The sequence below is a fragment of the Leuresthes tenuis genome, unplaced genomic scaffold (assembly GCF_036924035.1).
Source record: "Leuresthes tenuis unplaced genomic scaffold, fLeuTen1.0.hap1 SCAF_4, whole genome shotgun sequence".
NCBI lineage: Eukaryota > Metazoa > Chordata > Actinopteri > Atheriniformes > Atherinopsidae > Leuresthes > Leuresthes tenuis.
Window position 1 is genome coordinate 3,704,993 of NW_027325358.1, and position 21,148 is coordinate 3,726,140.

The window sequence follows — 21,148 nt, forward strand, 5'->3', positions numbered from 1 at the left end:
CTCAGAGGGCTGATGAGGGGGGAAAGGCCCAGATAAAAGGATAAAAGTGTTAAACTTTCCGCTTTATAAAGCGCATGCTGCTGCTCAGCCCAGGATCTGGAGACTGTGAGCTCATACAGACAGAAATGTGTAACATATGAAGTCATCATCAGCTCAATCAGCCTCTCGCAGCGTGTTTCCACCACACTCAGCGTCTCCATCACGGTCCCCTGCCACGTCAGTAAATGCAACAATAAACACTCCAGAGGCTGGAAGTGCACGGCCAGAGCTTTCTCAAACCATTTTTATATGACACTCACACTTGAGTTATTGGACCTGACATTTTACAGAGTTATCCACTGGGAGTGCGGGGAATTATAAAAGCCGGAGTCGGTGCTGATGGAGGCGAAGCTGCAGAGCAAACAAGAAGGGTTTGGTGTTTACCGACATCAGCAGCAGACAGAAGCCATCCATCAAAACAAAACGTCTCGTAAACGCCGAGATTCCCACACTCCATCTTTCAGACACTGCCACACAGATCTCAGGGGCCTCAGAGCAGCTTCCTGCCTCCCTCCCTCACACTTACTCTGAAGGTGGTGCCCGCCTCGATGATGGTCGGCAGCTGAGAGAGGCAGATGTCCACGGCCAGGTCCCACGCTTGCCTGGAGAGAGGCGGCACAGAAACACAACGTAAGTGAGGAGGAGCCCCAAAGCCTGTCAGCTTTAAAGAATAAAATTATAGAGTTATACTATGGGAAAAGCTGTGATGGGGGGAGGCCTCCTCCTGTCTTTTGGTTCTCATAATACTATGTTTTGACTGTCTGAACTCGCCTTCCCATAACATTAAATGGCCAGTAATGCCTTTTCCCATGACATTGAACGTCCCTTTCCCATAATATCGTGTGGCCTACAAGCATAAACAATAGAAATAGAAATAGCACCAGTTTGTTAGCAGACAACTCTGAGCAGCTTCCTGACAGGTTGTGCAGACTCGTCTCTTTCTTGCAAGAAATAAAAGTTTTGTGTTAATCGTTTCCAGCGACTCTGAGCCTAATTTTGAGAGAATTTTTCTGACAATAACGTGTGAACTGACTGAAATGTTTCAGTTTCATCATTCTGTGCTTTTAAATCATAATTTAAACCAGCAACTCTTAATCTAATTTTGATGTTTAAATTAAAAAAAATACCAATAAATGTACAATTATTCCTCCATTTGAATGTTTAAGAGAGCGGGATTGTGGGTAATGTTGTTTAGAGAGGAGAATAAGTCCCAAAGGGGCAGATTAAATAAGCCAAATGTTTCTTTGGAGCTGCTACAAACAGTAATGTTAGTTCTGGTCATTAGGAATGTCCCGATCAAGGGTTTTTTAACCCCGTGTTTCTCCATCGATACCAAAACTGAACGAAACGCACCGCGGAGCAGCTTTTCTTTTCTTTTTTTTAAGGAAACATCTTAAAAAAGGCATTTTTCCCTGAACAATTCTTATCAAACCAAATCTGTCAGCTGAATGCTGCTGAATGTGACATCATCAGCTCAGTTGTTGCCAGGTAACAAACAAAACACCTCAACAACTCATTTTTCCTTCGATTTAACTCTTTTTTTCCTCACCAAGTCAAACTGAAACTGTAAGATTTCCCTAATAAAGTGCCATTAAAGTCAATAAATAAATTAATAATTAAACTATCAATGAGAACCTTCTAAATAATGAATTTGGTCCGATGATTGATGCTGCCGCAGTAAACCTGAATAAATCACCTTCAGCAATTAACACTTATTGATACTATATTGATAAAAATAAAAGCATTAATCCTGGAGGCTTTTATTTTGTTAAATAGCGCACATGATCCTCTGTATAAACGAACCGTGACTGCGTCTCCTTTAGGTTTAAAGACTCCTTTCATCACTTAATGCATTTAAACTGGTTCTTCCTGTTCTGTTGCAGCAGGTAACAGCAAAGAACAAACAGATAAACACTTAAATCTTTGCCGGGTGTTTTCTTCCCACTACTCAAAAGGATTCTCCTCGGCTCACACCAAAAGGCACCTCTTTAAATTCCCAGCCCCGGGTCCTGGAGAGGGCAGCGAGGAGCCTTTAATCCCCTTCTAAACACCAGCTCTTCTCTCATGGTCATCATTTCTAATTCATGAGGTTGTGTAACTCGCATCAAACCTCATCACAGCCTCCATATTCTCCCTTTCTGCCAATCTCTCTTCCCCTCACTTTTACGGCTCCTTCTTCTTGCAGCAAACTGAACTCAGAGCCTCGCTGGGGCTTTTTCCTCTCAGTTAGCACGAGTTAGGGGTTGATTCATGTTTCCAGTCCACAGCCATGTAATGTGATGCTGAACGAGTGACGCCGAGTTCCCTCTTTGAGCTGCTTGAATGGCTTTCCCCATTATCAGAGAGTGATATAATAGAGTTGCACTCTGGGTTGACACCACAGTGATGGAGACATAATGGACCGACTGATGAATGTGCAACATGCAAACGGCCATTCCAACATTCATGTCAGCAGCCACAAACAGCAGAGAACAGCCCTCCGGCAAAATATCCACAGCAACAAACAGATGCTGTTGCATTACTCAGAGCAGGTGTTGGCGATTTACAGCCTTTATGATTTCAGAGGAGCTGGACCTCATCGAACTCAGGCTGCTGAGACCAAGACTGCAGTGAAAATGGCTGCTTGCAGTCTGATTGTTGCAGGAATCTGTGTAAATTCCAGCTGCTCAGCAGTCCCTGGTTGTTGTTGTTGTCTGGTTCTCCTCTTCATGATGCTCCAACATCTGCAGCAGGAGACAGATGTGGACTGCAGGCAGGCAGCCGAGCTCACACACTCTGAGTGTATGAAGCTGCTGGAAGTCCTGCAGAATGAGGTCTGGCATCGTCCTGCTGAAATAACCACGGACCTCCCGGGAAAAGACGGCATCTGTCTCTCCAGAACTCCAACATCCAGCTGTGCATCAGTGGTACCTTCACCCAGATGAAGCCCTCCATGCCATGGACTCTGCTGCAGCCCCAGACCATCACAGACGCTGGCTTTAAACCTTCCTCTGAGAACAGCTGGATGCTCTTTCTCATCAGTTTTTCCCAGAAGCAGCTGAAACGTGGACTCATCTGCCCACAGAACACCTGTCCACTGTCTTTCTGTCCATCTGAGATGAGCTGGAGTCCAGAGAACTGGGCCGTGGTTCTGCTCAGAGCTGATATATGGCTTCCTCCTGGTGTGATGCAGCTTCAGCTCACATTTCTGGATGCAGCCGTGGACTGTGTTGAGTGGAAATGCTTTTCCCAGCTCCTCCTGAGCCCATGTGGCTGTATGGATCATGGTGGCCTGACGGTTTCTCCTGCAGTGCTGCCTGAGGGCTCCGAGCTCATCCAACAGGGGTTTCTGTCCTTGGCCTTTCCACCCTGAGATTTCCCCTGAATCTGTTCACATTATTCTACTCTGTAGCTGCTGAAAGACCAACGTTCTTTACAATCTTACTCTGAGAAATACTTTTGTAACTCATCTATGATTGTGGAGGTCCATCTTTGCTTGGAAACACTAACCCTCTGGTGGAGGCTCCTTTTATACCCAATCCTGACACCCTCACCTGTCAGCAGGTAATCTGCTGATTGGAGAATATTCCTGAAAAATGGTCCATTTATATACTATAAAAATACTATATAAATTCAATCAGTGAAGATTTAAGCTTGAAGGGAATTTTTGAACAAAAATGATTACTTTCAAAGAAATAAAGAGATTTCACATGAATTTTACTCTAATTACTGTTCAGTGAAAGTCTAAAATAATCACACTCAAAACAAGCATCTTCAACTCGTCTTTTTTCTGTTTTCCCTCAACAAATAAGCTAATATTTTGGGTTTCATAACGTCGGGGCCCGAGGTTGTGATCTGTGCAGAAACGCTGCCAACACCCCCCCGCCCCTGCTGGCGTTCACGCAGCCCAACGGCGTGGAAACGACTCGATGGAGCAGCCTGACCGGCGAAGACTTCGCGGCGCTGTTTAACATCACAGCAAAGCGTCACGGCCCATAACAGAGCGGTGCCGGTGGACATTTGGCTGCTGACGAAGCGCTTTTCTCCTGCAGAGTGGTGCAGCAACACACTCTGAAACTGCCCTCGAGGGATTAATCAGCCGCAGGTTTATTTGCCCTATTCTACTCCGCTCTGTTTGAATAACAATAGCTATTTGGGTTCAGACACCAACATCAATCAACAAGCCCCACAACTGCTTCATTACCCCTCTCCACCCCCCCGTCCTCTCATCTATGCAGATCCAAACTTTTATTTCCCCCCTTTGCTTTATTCTCTGGCACTTCCAGTTTTTATCGTTCTCTCAGTTGTGTTTCCTGCACTCTTAAAGCACCCCTCTGTCATTACTCTGTCCTGCTTAATACTGCATGTGCTGAAACAAAAAGCAACTCCCAATTTCTCGGGCCGTAAACACTGCAATGTTTCCCTAAATCTAAAATAACCGGCCCGTACCGGTGAGAAGGGAAGACTGCTGCTTGCTGAAGGAGTCAGAGGCTCTTTACAATAAGAGATGCCAGGCTGTTGCGCAACAAGCCTCTCCTGGAGGCTGAGAGTCGGGTTTTTTTGTCTTGTTTCCAACACAAAACAGATAATGAGTGGGAGAGATGGAGGGAGGCAATTTTAAAAGACCAGGAAGCGAGAAAAATAGATAGCTGGGATGTGTTTGTGTAACTAAAGGGAGATAAACACTGAGATAATGTTTCTTCTATAGTGTGAAAGAGCATTTAAGTCAATGGACAACAGGAGCTTTTGTTTGTATAGATCAGCGTGTTAATGAGAAGACAAATGATTTCCATTTGGACACGTTTTAACACAATTTCCTCTTTCTAAACCTAAAAGACTTGACTGGTGATGACTCGTGTGAAGCCAGAACTCAGAGTTTTCATTTCTAACAGCACTTCCTGCCCCCCCCCCCACTCACTTTTAAACCAAAGAAAACCTCCTGTACTCACATTCAAACCCCCAAACTCAAAGTGAGACACAGGAAAGGCTCAACGTTGCAGGAACTATGAGTATGAACTATAAGGCTGGGCGATAAAACGACAGCTGTGGAGGAAGAACTTTTCCTCCATAGATATGAAACATGGTCGATATACTTTTCGATTGATTACATTCGTCCATCTTTGGACAGACAACACGAACAGCCAATGACAACGAGAGCTGCGCCGCACTGAACCAATCACGTGGCTGGAATAGAGCCATGCCAGCAGCTGTTTGTTTGTGCTGCTGCAGCCGTATAAAAAAGGAAAAATGAGTGAAGAAACGACGGAGGAAACAGCCGAAGGCGAGAGGGACGACATTGTTGATAAGAAGGACCCGAAAAGGTCGGTGGTGTGCAGCCATTTTGGTTTTTTGAGTAGTGTGCACTGCAAATAATGTCGAGCACAAGAAAGACAGGAAATACCGCGAATCTGTTTCCCATTTGAGTGCTGATCTTCCCCTAAAAACGAGGCCTGTGCAGCAGCAACAGAAGACCAGAGAGTCTGAACCGTGATATTATCAATGCAGCAGCTTATTGGATTGCAAAAGACATGTCACCAATAAGCAAAGTGGAAAATAAGGGGCTCGAGTGGATGGTGAAAGTTATGGACCCGATATATATCCATATCAACTGATATAAGGGACTGGATAGTGTAGTGGTATGATTGCCACCTTCCATGTGGGAGACCTGGGTTCAAATCTCCTGCATGGAAGGTATTACCTCCAGTAGGGGTCCTTAGGCAAGACCCCCTTACCCTATCTGCCTATCTGTAAGTTGCTTTGGTTAAAAGCGTCTGCTAAATGCATAAACATAAACATATAAATAAAAAAATATATATCGCGATACAACTTTTTCCCCATATCGCCCAGCCCTATGAGTTGTTAATCCAATTAAAACACACTGACAGCTGTCTTCCAAGCCAAAACTCTGCTACATTAATGCACAGAAGAGAAATAATAACCGTCCCATGAGCCTTTGCACCGCTGACTTCACAACTGTAGCCAATCCGAGGCAAAGCTGCACTTCATAAGAAGAATTTCCTCATTTCACGTCAGCAGAACATCAACCACCGCAGGAATTAAGCAGAAAACATTTATAATTATCCTGTTTATTGATTCATTTTTATCATTTCTCCTTAACTTTTTCTACCTACTCATTCACCCAAGCTCATTCATTCCCGTGTCTCCTTCCTACTGTAGTATTTATTGCCGTATTAATGCGATCTCAGGACATTTCTGCATTTGTTTTCTGATGTTTTGGTCCTCCACGATGAGGCGTTTTAGCCTGTGTTCAGCCTTCAGCCTCTAACACAGTGAAAAACACTGTTGTGAGGTTGACTAAAGGATTCAAACGCCACGAAAAACACTGCAAAACACTAAATGTTTAACAAGCCTCAACTTTTTAATCAAAGAAAATAGAGTTGGGGTAACATTAGCCTGGAACATCCTCTTGAAGTCTAAGAAATCTGCATGGAGCGATATTATAATCAGCACTGAACAATGGATAGAAAGCCTGGGAGATAAGGGGGAGACCGACAGCAACGCAGAAAACAGCCAACATGCAAAAACACAAGATGCAGATCGAGTAAATAATAGATGAACATGGAGTATATGCATATGCTGGAGGGCATAAAAATGTAAAACACCTACATGTTTTGGCTCAGACCTCCTCAGCGATGTTTATTTTGAGAAGCTGTAAGAGTGACTCAACCATATCAGTTTTTCTCTGTTGTTACAATAAATGTGGATTTTAGAGTCTGTGTGGAGCCCGGTTTGTCTTAAAGATCCATAACTGTTGCTTAATGGCGCAGGAAGGTGTGCCGGGCAGCACTGTTGCATAACCGAGCGCGTGGGCTGGAGAGCGGTCCAGCCCTGTTTCCACCTGGGTCTGGGACACACTGCAGAGTCTAAGCTACAGTTTCTGTGGGTCTCATTTAAGCTGGAACAGGTTAGATAGCTCCAACAGTTTAAGCTGGAACAGGTTAGATAGCTCCAACAGTTTAAGCTGGAACAGGTTAGATAGCTCCAGCAGCTTTTAAACCCCAACAGAGCATCACGAGGCACTATTCATGCAGCCAAAACAGCAGAAATACATTTAATTCTTTATAATCTGGAGTCCATCAGCTTCTCTTCATTGGCTCCCTGTTAGATTCAGAATAGAATCTAAGATTCTTCTCCTCACATATAAAGCTCTTAATGACCGAGCTCCATCAATAATATAGTTAAAATCAGGAACATCCTGTCTAGTTCATGCATTTGTTGCTTCAGAATCGGACTCCTGTGATTCTTTATCATTGGGCCGTCCCACAGATTCTCTGAAAAGCCTCCAGCTGATCCAAAACCCTGCAGCCAGAGTTCTGATGAGATCTAACAGCAGAGATCATGTTTCTCCAGTTTTAGCTTCTCCTCATTGGCTCCCTGTTAAATTCAGAATAGAATTTAAGATTCTTCTCCTCACATATAAAGCTCTTAATGACCGAGCTCCATCATATCTTAAAGATCTCATCGTTGGATATTTCCCCAACAGAGCACTTTGCTCTCAGGCTGCAGGTTTACTTGTGGTTCCCAGAGTTTCTAAAAGCAGAATGGGAGGCAGAGCCTTCAGTTATCAGGCCCCTAAAAGCAGAATGGGAGGCAGAGCCTTCAGTTATCAGGCCCCTAAAAGCAGAATGGGAGGCAGAGCCTTCAGTTATCAGGCCCCTAAAAGCAGAATGGGAGGCAGAGCCTTCAGTTATCAGGCCCCTAAAAGCAGAATGGGAGGCAGAGCCTTCAGTTATCAGGCCCCTAAAAGCAGAATGGGAGGCAGAGCCTTCAGTTATCAGGCCCCTAAAAGCAGAATGGGAGGCAGAGCCTTCAGCTATCAGGCCCCTAAAAGCAGAATGGGAGGCAGAGCCTTCAGTTATGAGGCCCCTAAAAGCAGAATGGGAGGCAGAGCCTTCAGTTATCAGGCCCCTAAAAGCAGAATGGGAGGCAGAGCCTTCAGTTATCAGGCCCCTAAAAGCAGAATGGGAGGCAGAGCCTTCAGTTATCAGGCCCCTAAAAGCAGAATGGGAGGCAGAGCCTTCAGCTATCAGGCCCCTAAAAGCAGAATGGGAGGCAGAGCCTTCAGTTATCAGGCCCCTAAAAGCAGAATGGGAGGCAGAGCCTTCAGTTATTAGGCCCCTAAAAGCAGAATGGGAGGCAGAGCCTTCAGTTATCAGGCCCCTAAAAGCAGAATGGGAGGCAGAGCCTTCAGTTATTAGGCCCCTAAAAGCAGAATGGGAGGCAGAGCCTTCAGTTATCAGGCCCCTAAAAGCAGAATGGGAGGCAGAGCCTTCAGTTATCAGGCCCCTAAAAGCAGAATGGGAGGCAGAGCCTTCAGTTATCAGGCCCCTAAAAGCAGAATGGGAGGCAGAGCCTTCAGTTATCAGGCCCCTAAAAGCAGAATGGGAGGCAGAGCCTTCAGTTATCAGGCCCCTCTCTGTGGAACCAGCTGCCAGTTTGGCTTCAGGAAGCAGACACCCTCTCTACCTTTAAGATCAGGCTGAAACTTTCCTTTCTGATAAAGCTTATAGTTAGGGATGGCTCAGGTGAGCCTGAAACATCCCATAGTTAAGCTGCTATAGGCCCAGACTGCAGGGGGAGCTCCCATAATGCACCTCTCCTCCCTCTGCTTCGATTATAATTGGATAACAATTATTTATAATCATAATTATTGGTGGTAATTACAATTAAATAGTATAACTGGATTGAATTTGTTGTGATTTGGCACTAAAAATAAAACAGACTTGAATCTAACTTAAATTTTTTGTCATAATTAGAAGTTTTCTTGGCAGTTTTGAGCTGTTTTAGATGATAAAACATTCACTCTGAGTCAGGATTCGTTTCTGAGCGACACGACTTCTCATCAGTGTTACAAATGATCCAAATTTAACAAAGAAAAGAAACCAAATGAGTAAACTGAACTAAATTAATACAATTACATGAAATCTTTGATCAAAAGCTGAACTGAGCGTTTGAAATGAACAAATACAAACTGAGCACAAACTAAAGTAAAAGGCTGATAACTGACACTGGAAAACCGTTAGAGCTTCAACTAACAAGCCTAAAATATTTGGACAAATAAGCCCCGAGGCCAGTTTGCCTTTTCTAAGCATTTCTAATCTAGTGGCTTTTCAAAAGAAGCAATTTCACATCATTAAATATACATACGACAACATGAAGAAGAGAATGTCTGTTTCTGACAACAAATGTCTGCTGGAAGGTCTGTTCACCATTTAATTGCTTTGTGGAGGAACAAATAGCCAAAAGCATGACTCTTCCTCTTCCTCAAACCTCCTGCTCTGCAAAGCCTGGGAATCTGCGTGCGTCTTACCACATGGCGTGCATGTACGTGGGGGGCAGGCGGGGGCTGCTGACGGGCGTACAGTTGTACGACCTCATTATCCGCTCCGCTAACAGGAAGTTGCGGAACAAGCTGGCCACCAGCAAGTCCTGACGGAACAACTTCTGGAACAGATCTGAAGTCAGAGAAAAGAGAATGGAAATGATCCGTCACACTGGAGACAGAAAAGGGACACAGAGTGAATGGAATTAACCCAAAAGTAAAGATTAAAAGGGAGGAAAGTGGGGCGCCGGATGGGGGGACGAACAACAAAATAAATCAAACTGGGTGAAAGAGAGAAGTTTAGTCGGAGCAAAGCGAGCAGTTTGGATGAAAACAGGGAGTTTTGTGTCATGTCGGCTCATTAAAGTCTTCACTAATTCGCAGTAATGGCGGCGGGTTCAGCCCTCGCCAATCTCCTGGCTGATGATTAGGATTTCTCTGAGTCTGTCACTCCAGCTCCTGCCGTGGAAGCGTCCGGATGAGGTGCGATTCGCTCTGATGTGGGCGGCTTCGTTTACAGCAGAGCCCCGAGGCTTTGGCAGACACCAGCGTTGTCACAGTGCTTTTCCAGCCGGGACACGGTTTGTCTCACGGCTGCAGGACGGATACAGGTTGGTAACGAGAGACTCGGACTGTTCGACCTCGTCAAAACAGTGGAGTGTGAGTGTTTATCAGGAGGAGTTCTTACGGTGGGTGTGTAAATGCACATGAATGCTGCCACATCACAGCTGAAATTATATCTGCAATTACTGGGGAACAAGCTACAAACACTATTAGTCTCAATTTGAGGAGCTAAACCTGCAGAAACTGCACCTCTGGCAGACTTCAAAGTACTGCTGATATCCAAAAATCGCACTTTTAATGGGTACCTTGGTTGGGTTTCCCTGAGAGGTAACACATGGGAAATCCCTCATGATTACAGCGAAGACCAGTTAGATTTTAGTTTCTATGTTTGTGAGGTCATCTTTCCCCGACACGAGTAAGTATTCAGGCTCGTTCGACTCGTGTCTTACAGAATCTGAACAATGTTTGTTCCTCCTCATGCTTGTCAGGATGGAAAAAAAAGGATAAAAAGTTTGTTTTGTTGCTTTGCCATTAAAAATGAATGCTCACCAACACAGATGTTGTTCATTAAAGTGAAGAAACAGAGGAGCTAAGCAGGCTCGGAGGTACTTTGTCTAACGCTCGTTGGATGAGAAAACAAGAAAAAGACTTTCAAGCTGCTTTATTGGACATTCAGCACAGAAAACTCTCATTTCTTTATATTCTCCCTCCAAGCAGCCAGCAGTGGTTTCTGAAGGTCTTTCAAAGATCTTCTTTCAACATTAGGTGCTCTGAAAAGTCAAATCTCAGAAGCTCCATCACTAAAACTTACTGATGTCAAGACTAACATCTTCATCAGGTGAAATTTCAGTGTTCTCAAAGCACCCACAGTCCTTTAGTTGGCTATTTAACAGCCATGTTAAAGGCTGAAGGTGGGATCTGTGCTCATAGATGAAGGAGGATACATCGTACAGTTCTGTCCTCGTAGCCGATCATTTTCAGGTGTTTTTTGCTTGTTAAGCCGCCTCACAGTTAAGCCGTCCTTTAAATATTTGAGGAAACTGGACAAGTGGAGGACAAAAGAAGAAGTGTCAGGCCTAAAAAACTATCTACAGCAGATGAACAGGATCTGAAAGTGATGTCCTTAAGAAAGAGGAAAAAATCCAGCTGTGACCTGACAGGACCTGAGAGATGCATCTGGACCTTCAGCTGATCCATCTACTGTTGGCCCAAGCCTCATCAGAAATGGTCTCCATGGAAGGGTGGCTGTCAAGAAGCCATTCTTAAGGAAGGGAAACAGGGAGAAAAGGCTGAGCTGTGCCAAATGACACAAGAAGTGGACTGAAAATCAGTGGCAACAGGTCTTATGGAGGGATGAATCCTCCCCAGAGCCCGGACCTCAACATTACTGAAGCAGTGTGGGATCATCTGACAGAGAACGGAACAAAAGGCAGCCCACATCCAAAGAAGAGCTTTGGGATGTCCTTCAAGAAGCCTGGAGAACTATTCCTGAAGACTCCTTAAAGAAATGACAGAAAGGCCTCTGAGAGAAGCTGTAATGATGCGGATAAAGTTAACATCAGATGCACAGTGAAAGTTTTTTCCCTTCTTTTGAAGTAAATGTTACTGTAAAATCCAAATTAAATGTAATTCCTTCGTGAGCTGAATGACTTTTTCTGTGTTTGTGCAAAGTTTCACCTCTCGGCAGCACGTTCCACGCGATCGTGTCGGTGATGGCGGTGAAGATCCAGTTGAGCTCTCCGAGGGGCGTGCGTCTGTCGTTGAGCCTGCCAGGGATCCTGCAACACAACACAGATGGCGCCGTGTCAGCCGTGCTCGCCGCATGTCACACAGTTTACTCAGAGGACAAACTGCTCAGCACTATTACCACACAAATTTACTCAGTCAGAGGCTGAATATTAATGTGCTCACACAGATCTGAGGAAGGCTACAGCAGACAAATGTGTTTGGTTTAGATCGCAGGAGGAATCTACTCGCAGGCCGAGAAATGAACCGGCGTGCCGACGCCAGCTGCAGACTGCGAGATGCTCGGGAAGGTTGGCGTCCCCCGCTGAACCTGCCAGAACCTCCTTTAATGTCACGGGTGAAATTATTCATGAAAGGCAAACAGAAACCATCCTCCTGCGGGATCGAACCGCCCCAATGCAAATTAGTTCTGGCCTCGGACCCAAAAAGTGTGTTTATTCACCAGAAACAGATATATCTCATATGGTGAGAAACAAAGATGGAACTGGGACTAAAGCTCCCGACACCTCCTCTTAATAGCTATTCCTTCTTTTCGGGTGATGGTTCTGGTTTGATTCTGGCTCCAGAGAGTCATGAAAATACATCCCAGGACAGGTTTGATCCTCCCTGTGGTGTCTTCTGAGAAAGCAGAAAGACTAGATTCTTATAGTCCGGTTTAAAAGCGGATTCAGCGGTTATTGTGCCTATAAAATACTGAGATAAAAGGAAGGGAGCAGGACAGGAGCTCAAGATGCTTCAGCTTCACATCCACGTTGGACCTTTTTTTAATTAAGCTGACCAGACGCCACACGGGTTCTGGATTTTAAACAAAGTTTAAGCAGCTCTGCTCCTGGTCCCTGAAGTAAACGGTTCTTTGTTCTGCACCAAGTCGGCGCCGAGTGGGCAGAGCAGGAAAAACTGTTTATAAAAGGTGGATGTGAAGGGGAAGAACATGTCCCTGTGATGTAGTATTTTATATCAACGTTTGTGAATCAACACGCCATAAAGGCACAGTCTCAAACCATCAGCTGATGTTTCCAGATTCCCCAAAACATCGTGTGCAGATACTGTTTCCATGGCCGCAGATGGCACCGGGGACGGGGGGATATGACCCCCCCAGATTCATAGTGACCCCGACCCCCTCCCCCACTTAAGGCGGCAAAAATCGCCGATAAAACCGATGATTAACGTCCCTAAATTAAGGTACTTTGACTAATTTCCTTTGCATTTAAAGCTACAACTAATGATGCGTTCAAGGTATACACGGATGTGGGAATTTCCTAGATCCAAATCAGATTTTTAATCTGAACCCCACGTGAAGCCGGTGTAGGTACCAGATCTGCTCGGGGCCCTGCGCCTATTGGCTGGACGTTGGCACGATGACGTAAGGGAATGTGATTGGTCCGGACAACTTACTGAAGAGGTAAAAAAAACAACCTATTGAAGTCGTTTTCGCGGCTCTTCGTAGGAAACATGGACGGCTTTTACAAAGAAATCCAGCATTATCTTTCGAAAGCGACTTCACCCCCGAGCTCATCTGGTTCTTATGAAATGGGACGCAATGTAGTTTGTAATAAAGTTGGAGTTTCTATTAAATAACCTCATATTGGCATTCATAAAATGTAAATAGTGGTGTAAACGTAAACCCAAACAGCCCCGAGCTCATCTGGTACCTACACCGGATCCGGCTCAGAAAGTGGGATTAACGTCACCAGCCCTACATAGAATTCATGCTATCTGCTACTCAGGTGAACAGCAGTTACATGCTTTTAGTATGTTTGTAAGGCTCACCTTTGGGGTCACGTTGTTCATTGTACCTGAACGCACCAAAGGGACGGCTCCCCAGGGTCCTAAAGAGACACCTGTTGCTGCGCGTGTGTCAGTGACGGAGCGGATCATTTCAATACAAGCAAAAAAGAAAGAATTGAGGAAACTAAAGACAATCTGTTGTGGTTTCCACTTCTGAGTTCACACACAAGCGTTTAAATAAAGCGTTTTTTGCGTAAAACACAAGGTTTTGGAGGGTGATTGGTATTCCAGACGGTTTCATAATGAATGGCTGCTGTTAATCGGCTTCAATCCCGACCGTTTGCATCGCCGTTCGTAGGGTTCAGAAACACCGACTGCTGCTTAAACAGCATTTAATCTGGACTGGTGACATTAAGACATCCGTTTTCTGGGACTGGCATGTGTTGTAGTTACATAAAACAGTTGCTCTGTACCGTGTGGACCGGTCACAGACACTTAATTAGCACCTCAGCAAATTGTATTGACATAAAGGGTAGAATATGCTGCACATCTCCTTTAATCATATCTACCATTTTTAGACACTCTGGAGTGTTTACTCCAACAATAAGTCGATAAAGAGGCATTACAACCTAAGAATTGGTATTAATAGCCCAAAAACACAACATTGGCACCACAAAAATGCCTTTGGCATTTCATACATAATTACCATTATCAATAAAACATAATCATAAAGCAATGTGTGGAGTGTCTGAACTTTTCCTCACCTAAGCCTTCCATCTCTACCTCTAAGTGACAAATAATGGCAGCTGTGAAGCTCCGCCTGTAAAACCATGAGGGCCAGCCAGCTCCTGAGCACTTTGACTGCCTGCCAAAGGTGTTTGGAAAGTCAGCAGTAAGGATGAACACTCAGCAGTTCATTTCCTTTTTCAGTATCCGGCATAATGTATTTGAGGAGGGGAAAAGGAGGTGTGGTGGTGGATGGGTAAACAGATAGATGGAGGAGTCACTGAGCTTGTGCCATTTGTGCATTTCTTGCTTTAAACGTTGGAGTTTTTTCTATCATCGCATTTCACTGATGTTTTACTTGTTTTATGAGCTCAAATGTGTCTTTGTTTGCTTCTACTTTTCAGGGAAATTACACGAAAAGTAGAAGCCGGGGTTGATAAATCCCATCCGATGTCCTCTAAAGCATAGGTGTCAAACTCTGGCCCGCGGGCCAAATTTGGCCCGCAGTGTAATTATATTTGGCCCGCGAGGCAATTTCAAATTAATACTAGAGCTGGAACACCGCATTCACCGCTTATACTACAAATCCCATAATGCTTTGCTGTTGTTTTGGCGCGTCAATTAGGACAGAGGCAGATACGCCCCTCCTCTGTGTCAGTAGCATCTATGCTAGCGGTCTTCTTGTGCCCTCCGCCTCTCCCCCAGACCACACTTCGACATCAAACCACAGCTGTCACTGTTACCTACCAAAAAATGGCCAAAAGAAAGGCAGAAAATAGAACTTTTCTGGACAGGTGGGAGACAGAATATCTGTTTATGTAAAAGACAAACCTGTTTGTCTTGTTTGTGGAGCCAACCTGTCAGTAACTAAGGAGTAACTAAGGAGTAGCTAAGGAGTAACTAAGGAGTAACTAAGGAGTAGCTAAGGAGTAGCTAAGGAGTAACTAAGGAGTAGCTAAGGAGTAACTAAGGAGTAACTAAAGAGTAGCTAAGGAGTAGCTAAGGAGTAGCTAAGGAGTAGCTAAGGAGTAACTAAGGAGTAGCTAAGGAGTAACTAAGGAGTAGCTAAGGAGTAACTAAGGAGTAACTAAGGAGTAACTAAGGAGTAACTAAGGAGTAACAAAGGAGTAACAAAGGAGTAGCTAAGGAGTAGCTAAGGAGTAACTAAGGAGTAGCTAAGGAGTAACTAAGGAGTAACTAAGGAGTAACTAAGGAGTAACTAAGGAGTAACTAAGGAGTAACTAAGGAGTACAATATTAGACGACACTATGAAACGAAACACCTGGACACAGCTCAAAGGATCCAGAAAGTAAAGGAGATGAAAAGAGGTTTATGTTATTTTATTTTCAAATTTATTAGCCTGTGTAAGAAGCTAATTTTGACATTTACCTCAGAAGGCTGCAAACAGAAAGGAGGCATTACATTTTTATTTTAATTTAATTTAATATGCCATTGATATGTTTTATTATTATTATTAGCAACTCAATTTTGCACCCCTGGACTTTAAAGTTATATAAGCCTTGTTCAGTATTCATTGTTAAATCAAAACTTGTTGGGTTCCATATTAAAAGGTTAGTTTGTTCAACTTTGGCCCGCGGCTTTGTTCAATTTAAAATTTCGGCCCACTGTGTATTTGAGTCTGACACCCCTGCTTTAAAGGAACTTTTTCTCAATTTGAAGTTAGAAAAACAAGAGACAAAAGCATGAACGAATGCAACAGCCACTGGAAAACAAACTTATACTGACAACATGTTGCTTCAGCGATCTTCTGTGGGGGGTTTTCCCGACCTGGGCCAGCCAAAAACGCCCCACAGAGGGCGGTGCAATGAAATGCATCGTGGTGTTGTGCCCCAATCCTGTGTAAAAATGCTTATTTTAACGTGTCCTGCAGCTGAATTCCCTGCACAGAAATATGTGAGATTTACAAGCAAAGTTATCATCAGGAGAAGTCTGTGAGATCAGGCAGAAAAAGGCCCAAAACGGCACCTGCAGGAAGTGATTATGGCAAAGCAGCTCTCAGTTACTGCACGTTCAGGGCTGAATATCGATCTTAGGTCCGTACCTGACATCTGTTTAGTCTTTTAGAGAGGGCATCAATGAGAGCTGATAGAGAAGTAAACTGTTGGCTCGGGATTGAAAATGTTTCAGTTCATTATTTACAAGATGTCTTTAAGTTATTCAGCCCGATATAATGTGTAAAAGCTCCTTTTTGCATTCATGCTGCGGTCCGAAAGCTTCCAGTTTAAGGACTAATTCAGGTGTGAAGGGCTGGATTCCCCCTCCTCCCCGATTCCTAAAACAAAAGGAGCACATTGGCTCTGCAAAAAGGAGGTTTTACTGGGTGTAAAAGTCTACGATAGAGTCACATAACACCACGACCTGTAGGACAAACTGGATGCAGAACCCTTCAAACAGCTCTAAGGTGGCTCTATATTCAAGAAAAACGTAGACATTTATTTATTTACTGCCCGACGTGAGATTCTTTTGAAGAAAAGAAGTGGAAGAAAAGCTAAAACTTCCAGTTTAAGGCCTAATTCAGGTCTAGATTCCCCCTCCTCCCTGATTCCTAAAACAAAAGGAGCACATTGGCTCACGATAGAGTCACATAACACCACGACCTGTAGGACAAACTGGATGCAGAGCCCTTCAAACAGCTCTAAGGTGGCTCTATATTCAAGAAAAACGTAGACATTTATTTATTTACCGCTCGACGTGAGATTCTTTTGAAGAAAAGCTAAAACTTTGCCCACATTACTGGGGGGCGGCTGCCATAACAGATAAGTGGTGAGCAGGAGACACAGAGGCAGAGAAACTGAGAAGCGGGGTGGATTTGATCTTTTTTTGCATTCTTTTGGGCTCCATGCAGACACACTTTACCTCTCAGACATACCCTGATACCCTGTTTGGGGGTATTAAAGATGTTTGGGGCAGTTTTAATCACTCACTGCAGAGCCATCCTGTTTTCAGACGTACAGATAAGGTCCCGGTTTGTCATATTTCCATAAAGGATGCTCTCTGAACGAAGCTGCCCTGCTAAAAGTGAACCATGAAATAAACTCATGACTCACTAATGACTTTCTGAATGAACACCTGGCTGTGAATGCCTGCTTGGATAATACTAATAATAACTTTTTATTGTGGATTTAAACAGCCAGACTTAACTAGCGTGACTTAATCTGACAATTGGCTGGTTTACATGCTTGGGGAACATGTGAAGCACGCCACATGATGACTTATTAAACGCCACAGTGCAGCTCTACAGGTGAGCTGTTTTTATTGGGTGCAGAACATGAACCAGAGCAGCAAAAGCAAGTTAACAACAGACCACATCACCGGCTTCCAGGCATTTCTCATCTATTTTAAGAATGAGAGTACCGATACAGGTAGGTCAAGATTAGGGCTGTAGCGATAAACTAATCTCGCGATACGATTCGATACGATTTAATACACGTCATTTTCTGAAAGATTTTAAAGGGACAGTGTGATTTGACATGAATCGTTGCTGATTGGACAGTGGTCTGACCTTTGAACCGGAAGGACAACACCGCCAGACAAACGGAAACAAACAAACATGTCCCAAACGTGTCTTTATGTTGTGAATATTACATCATCAACCTGCTTCTTTTACAGGTAGGTCAAGATTAGGGCTGTAGCGATACACTAATCTCACGATACGATACGATACACGGCATTCAGCTAACAAGTCAATATGATTCGAGACGATTTAATACACATCATTTTCTGAAAGATCTTAAAGGGACAGTGTGATTTGATATGAATCGTTGCTGATTGGACGGTGGTCTGACCTTTGAACCGGAACAACACCGCCAGACAAACGGAAACAAACGAACACGTCACAAACGTGTCTTCAGCGTACGCAGACTCATGTTTATGTTGTGAATATTACATCATCAACCTGCTTGTTTTACTTGCTAAATACCATAAACACAAATCCAAATTCTCTAATCACAAATCATCTTTTTAAATTTTTGAGGAGCTCAAACAATAAATTACAACAATCCTCTATTCTATAAACAGAAAAACCATCAAAACCTCTAATCTATGCACTTTATATAAGTTTTATTAACTAATTTATCACTGTTTTGTATTATGTGAATGTTTTGTGTTTTTACTAATTGTAACGTCTGACTTATCAATAAAGTTTTCTAAAAAAAATTATAAAAAAAAAATAATCTATACTCGCGGCTGAAAATCCGATACTATATTGGGCAACAAAATTCGATATATATCGCGGTATCGATAAAATCGCTCAGATTCAAGATTCTGACTGCAAATGAACAGGGTCACATAAGCTCTTATCAAAAGTAAAGAGCCAAATCTCTTCCAGTTCAAGGGAACCTGACATCCTTTGTGATGTCACAGGGCACAAAGTATTGAACTACCGAATCAATACGGTTTCTCTGCAGTATTTCAAATTCAGAGGCGCCGTTACGGTGATGATTCCTTCAGTAATGGAGGTCATGAGGAGCTCTGAGGGGGGCTAAAAACGTGGATCAACACACATCTCCTGTGTAACCACGGACCTCCCGGGATGAGCAAGTCTGCTGGAGACGGAGCGCATGGCGAGCAGGTAAAATCCACATGCCGCCGCGCTTCGTGACTGTCTCTTATGTAAAAGGTTTGTGTGACTGGATGCAACCAGAATGTGAGTTGGATGAACGTGGGAAGCAGAGACAGAAGGGTGCCCAGATGGAAAAGAGACAGAGGAATAAAAGAATGACTAAAATTAATAAACAAATAATCAACATCCAACTATTCAAAGCTGCCACGGCGCTAAATTCATTCCTACAACAAATGATTGTAACATTTAAAAGGCAACGAGTGTCTGATCATGTTTCCATCTGTGGGTGACCTTTAAAGGTGATGCTATGAGCCAAATGAGTGGCCGGTGAGTGTTTACTCACACCGAAGCCCACGTGTGCAATGAGGACCAAAACCAAAATGGCAAAGGACAAAAGCATTTCATCATGACAGCTTTTAAAGGACTGAATAATACTGATCTGTCCTGGTTCTCTGTGTTTAAATGTAAATGTAATTTATTTATTCAGCCCTTTACAACAATCCATTTCGGTGTAACCAAAGTGCTTTACATCAGATAATAAATAAAGAAAACAAAACAATAAAATAACAGTAAACGCAATAAAATAAAATACAGCAAAATTGGATAAGATAATATAAAAGAGTCACCATACTACTGGGTATTAAAAGCCATCTGAAATAAATATGTTAAGCACTTTAAATCAGAGGAAGCAGCATTTGGGTCTAAGATGTTTAAGATTTAAGACTTTTATTGTCATGTGGATGCATGAAAAAGACCTCCTGCATCACCAAAGCTTCCAGCAACAGCTGCCTCATTCACATGCGTGTTCATGTCTCGCTGTTGGGGAGGCTGCTTTACCGGTTTCTATGGTTACTGCCGTTAAGACCGTGGACCAGCCTTAAAAAGCCAAAGGTGGAAGACTCCTCATAAGAAAATAAGAAAAAGGCCTAAAAATGCTCCTTCTGTCCGTCTCCCGTTGGATTCTGACACCTGACTTCAGTCAGAATGCTGGACCAGCTCCACCGAGCACAGAGGTGAGATGGGTTTAGTGCCATTTATCTTTTATGAGCTCTGAGACTATCCATTATTTAACTGCGATGGACATCAGCTGACTCAACATTTAGCCTCCTGTACAACACGCAATGAAGGAAAACAGCAACTCAAGCCTCAGGGGTCTCAGGTCTCTTCAGAATGATTAAAAGAGACCTTCATGCTCAGAGCTGCTGAAACATCAAGACTGACAAGTCGACACGCCACAACATGGAGATGCTTCTCACTGCATGGTCGTCTTTAAACTTTTACTTCAGCAAAGTTTGAAAACTCTGTTGGAACTCGGGCTGCACAATTAATCGTATTTTGATCGTGATTTTGGTGGCGACAACTAAATTAACCTGATCGTCAATGATATTTACATTCAAAATGCAGCTCTGCTGCCTGCATCCAACCACATGTACCAGTAGTCCACCAACCACCAGGGGGCGACAGCACGGTTAAGGCTTCATTAAGCTGCCTAAATAACACAGTTAGACAGTCTGCAGGCAGCTAGTTAGACGGCCTGCAGGCAGCTAGTTAGACGGCCTGCAGGCAGCTAGTTAGACAGCCTGCAGGCAGCTAGTTAGACAGCCTGCAGGCAGCTAGTTAGACGGCCTGCAGGCAGCTAGTTAGACAGTCTCCAGGCAGCTAGTTAGACAGTCTGCAGGCAGCTAGTTAGACGGTCTGCAGGCAGCTAGTTAGACAGTCTGCAGGCAGCTAGTTAGACGGCCTGCAGGCAGCTAGTTAGACGGCCTGCAGGCAGCTAGTTAGACAGCCTGCAGGCAGCTAGTTAGACGGTCTCCAGGCAGCTAGTTAGACGGCCTGCAGGCAGCTAGTTAGACAGCCTGCAGGCAGCTAGTTAGAAAGTCTGCAGGCAGCTAGTTAGACGGCCTGCAGGCAGCTAGTTAGACGGCCTGCAGGCAGCTAGTTAGACAGCCTGCAGGCAGCTAGTTAGACGGTCTCCAGGCAGCTAGTTAGACAGTCTGCAGGCAGCTAGTTAGACGGTCTGCAGGCAGCTAGTTAGACGGTCTGCAGGCAGCTAGTTAGACGGTCTGCAGGCAGCTAGTTAGACGGCCCGCAGGCAGCTAGTTAGACAGTCTGCAGGCAGCTAGTTAGACGGCCCGCAGGCAGCTAGTTAGACGGTCTGCAGGCAGCTAGTTAGACGGTCTGCAGGCAGCTAGTTAGACGGTCTGCAGGCAGCTAGTTAGAAAGTCTGCAGGCAGCTAGTTAGACGGCCTGCAGGCAGCTAGTTAGACGGCCTGCAGGCAGCTAGTTAGACAGCCTGCAGGCAGCTAGTTAGACGGTCTCCAGGCAGCTAGTTAGACAGTCTGCAGGCAGCTAGTTAGACGGTCTGCAGGCAGCTAGTTAGACGGTCTGCAGGCAGCTAGTTAGACGGTCTGCAGGCAGCTAGTTAGACGGCCCGCAGGCAG

The 21,148-nt window shown here is 44.3% G+C and overlaps 1 protein-coding gene across 7 annotated transcripts in view; it reads right to left on the reverse strand.

The window, feature by feature from the left end:
- Positions 1 to 21,148, reverse strand: part of rptor (regulatory associated protein of MTOR, complex 1) — a 195,466-nt gene that overhangs the window by 77,508 nt on the left and 96,810 nt on the right. For all 7 annotated transcript variants that reach the window (XM_072384159.1, XM_072384158.1, XM_072384156.1 and 4 more), the window contains exons 9-11: positions 11,603 to 11,703; positions 9,350 to 9,494; positions 566 to 641 (exon numbers count right to left, since the gene is read on the reverse strand). In XM_072384159.1, coding sequence (XP_072240260.1) covers positions 566 to 641; positions 9,350 to 9,494; positions 11,603 to 11,703 — 322 coding nt within the window. The remainder of the gene's footprint in view (positions 1 to 565; positions 642 to 9,349; positions 9,495 to 11,602; positions 11,704 to 21,148) is intronic.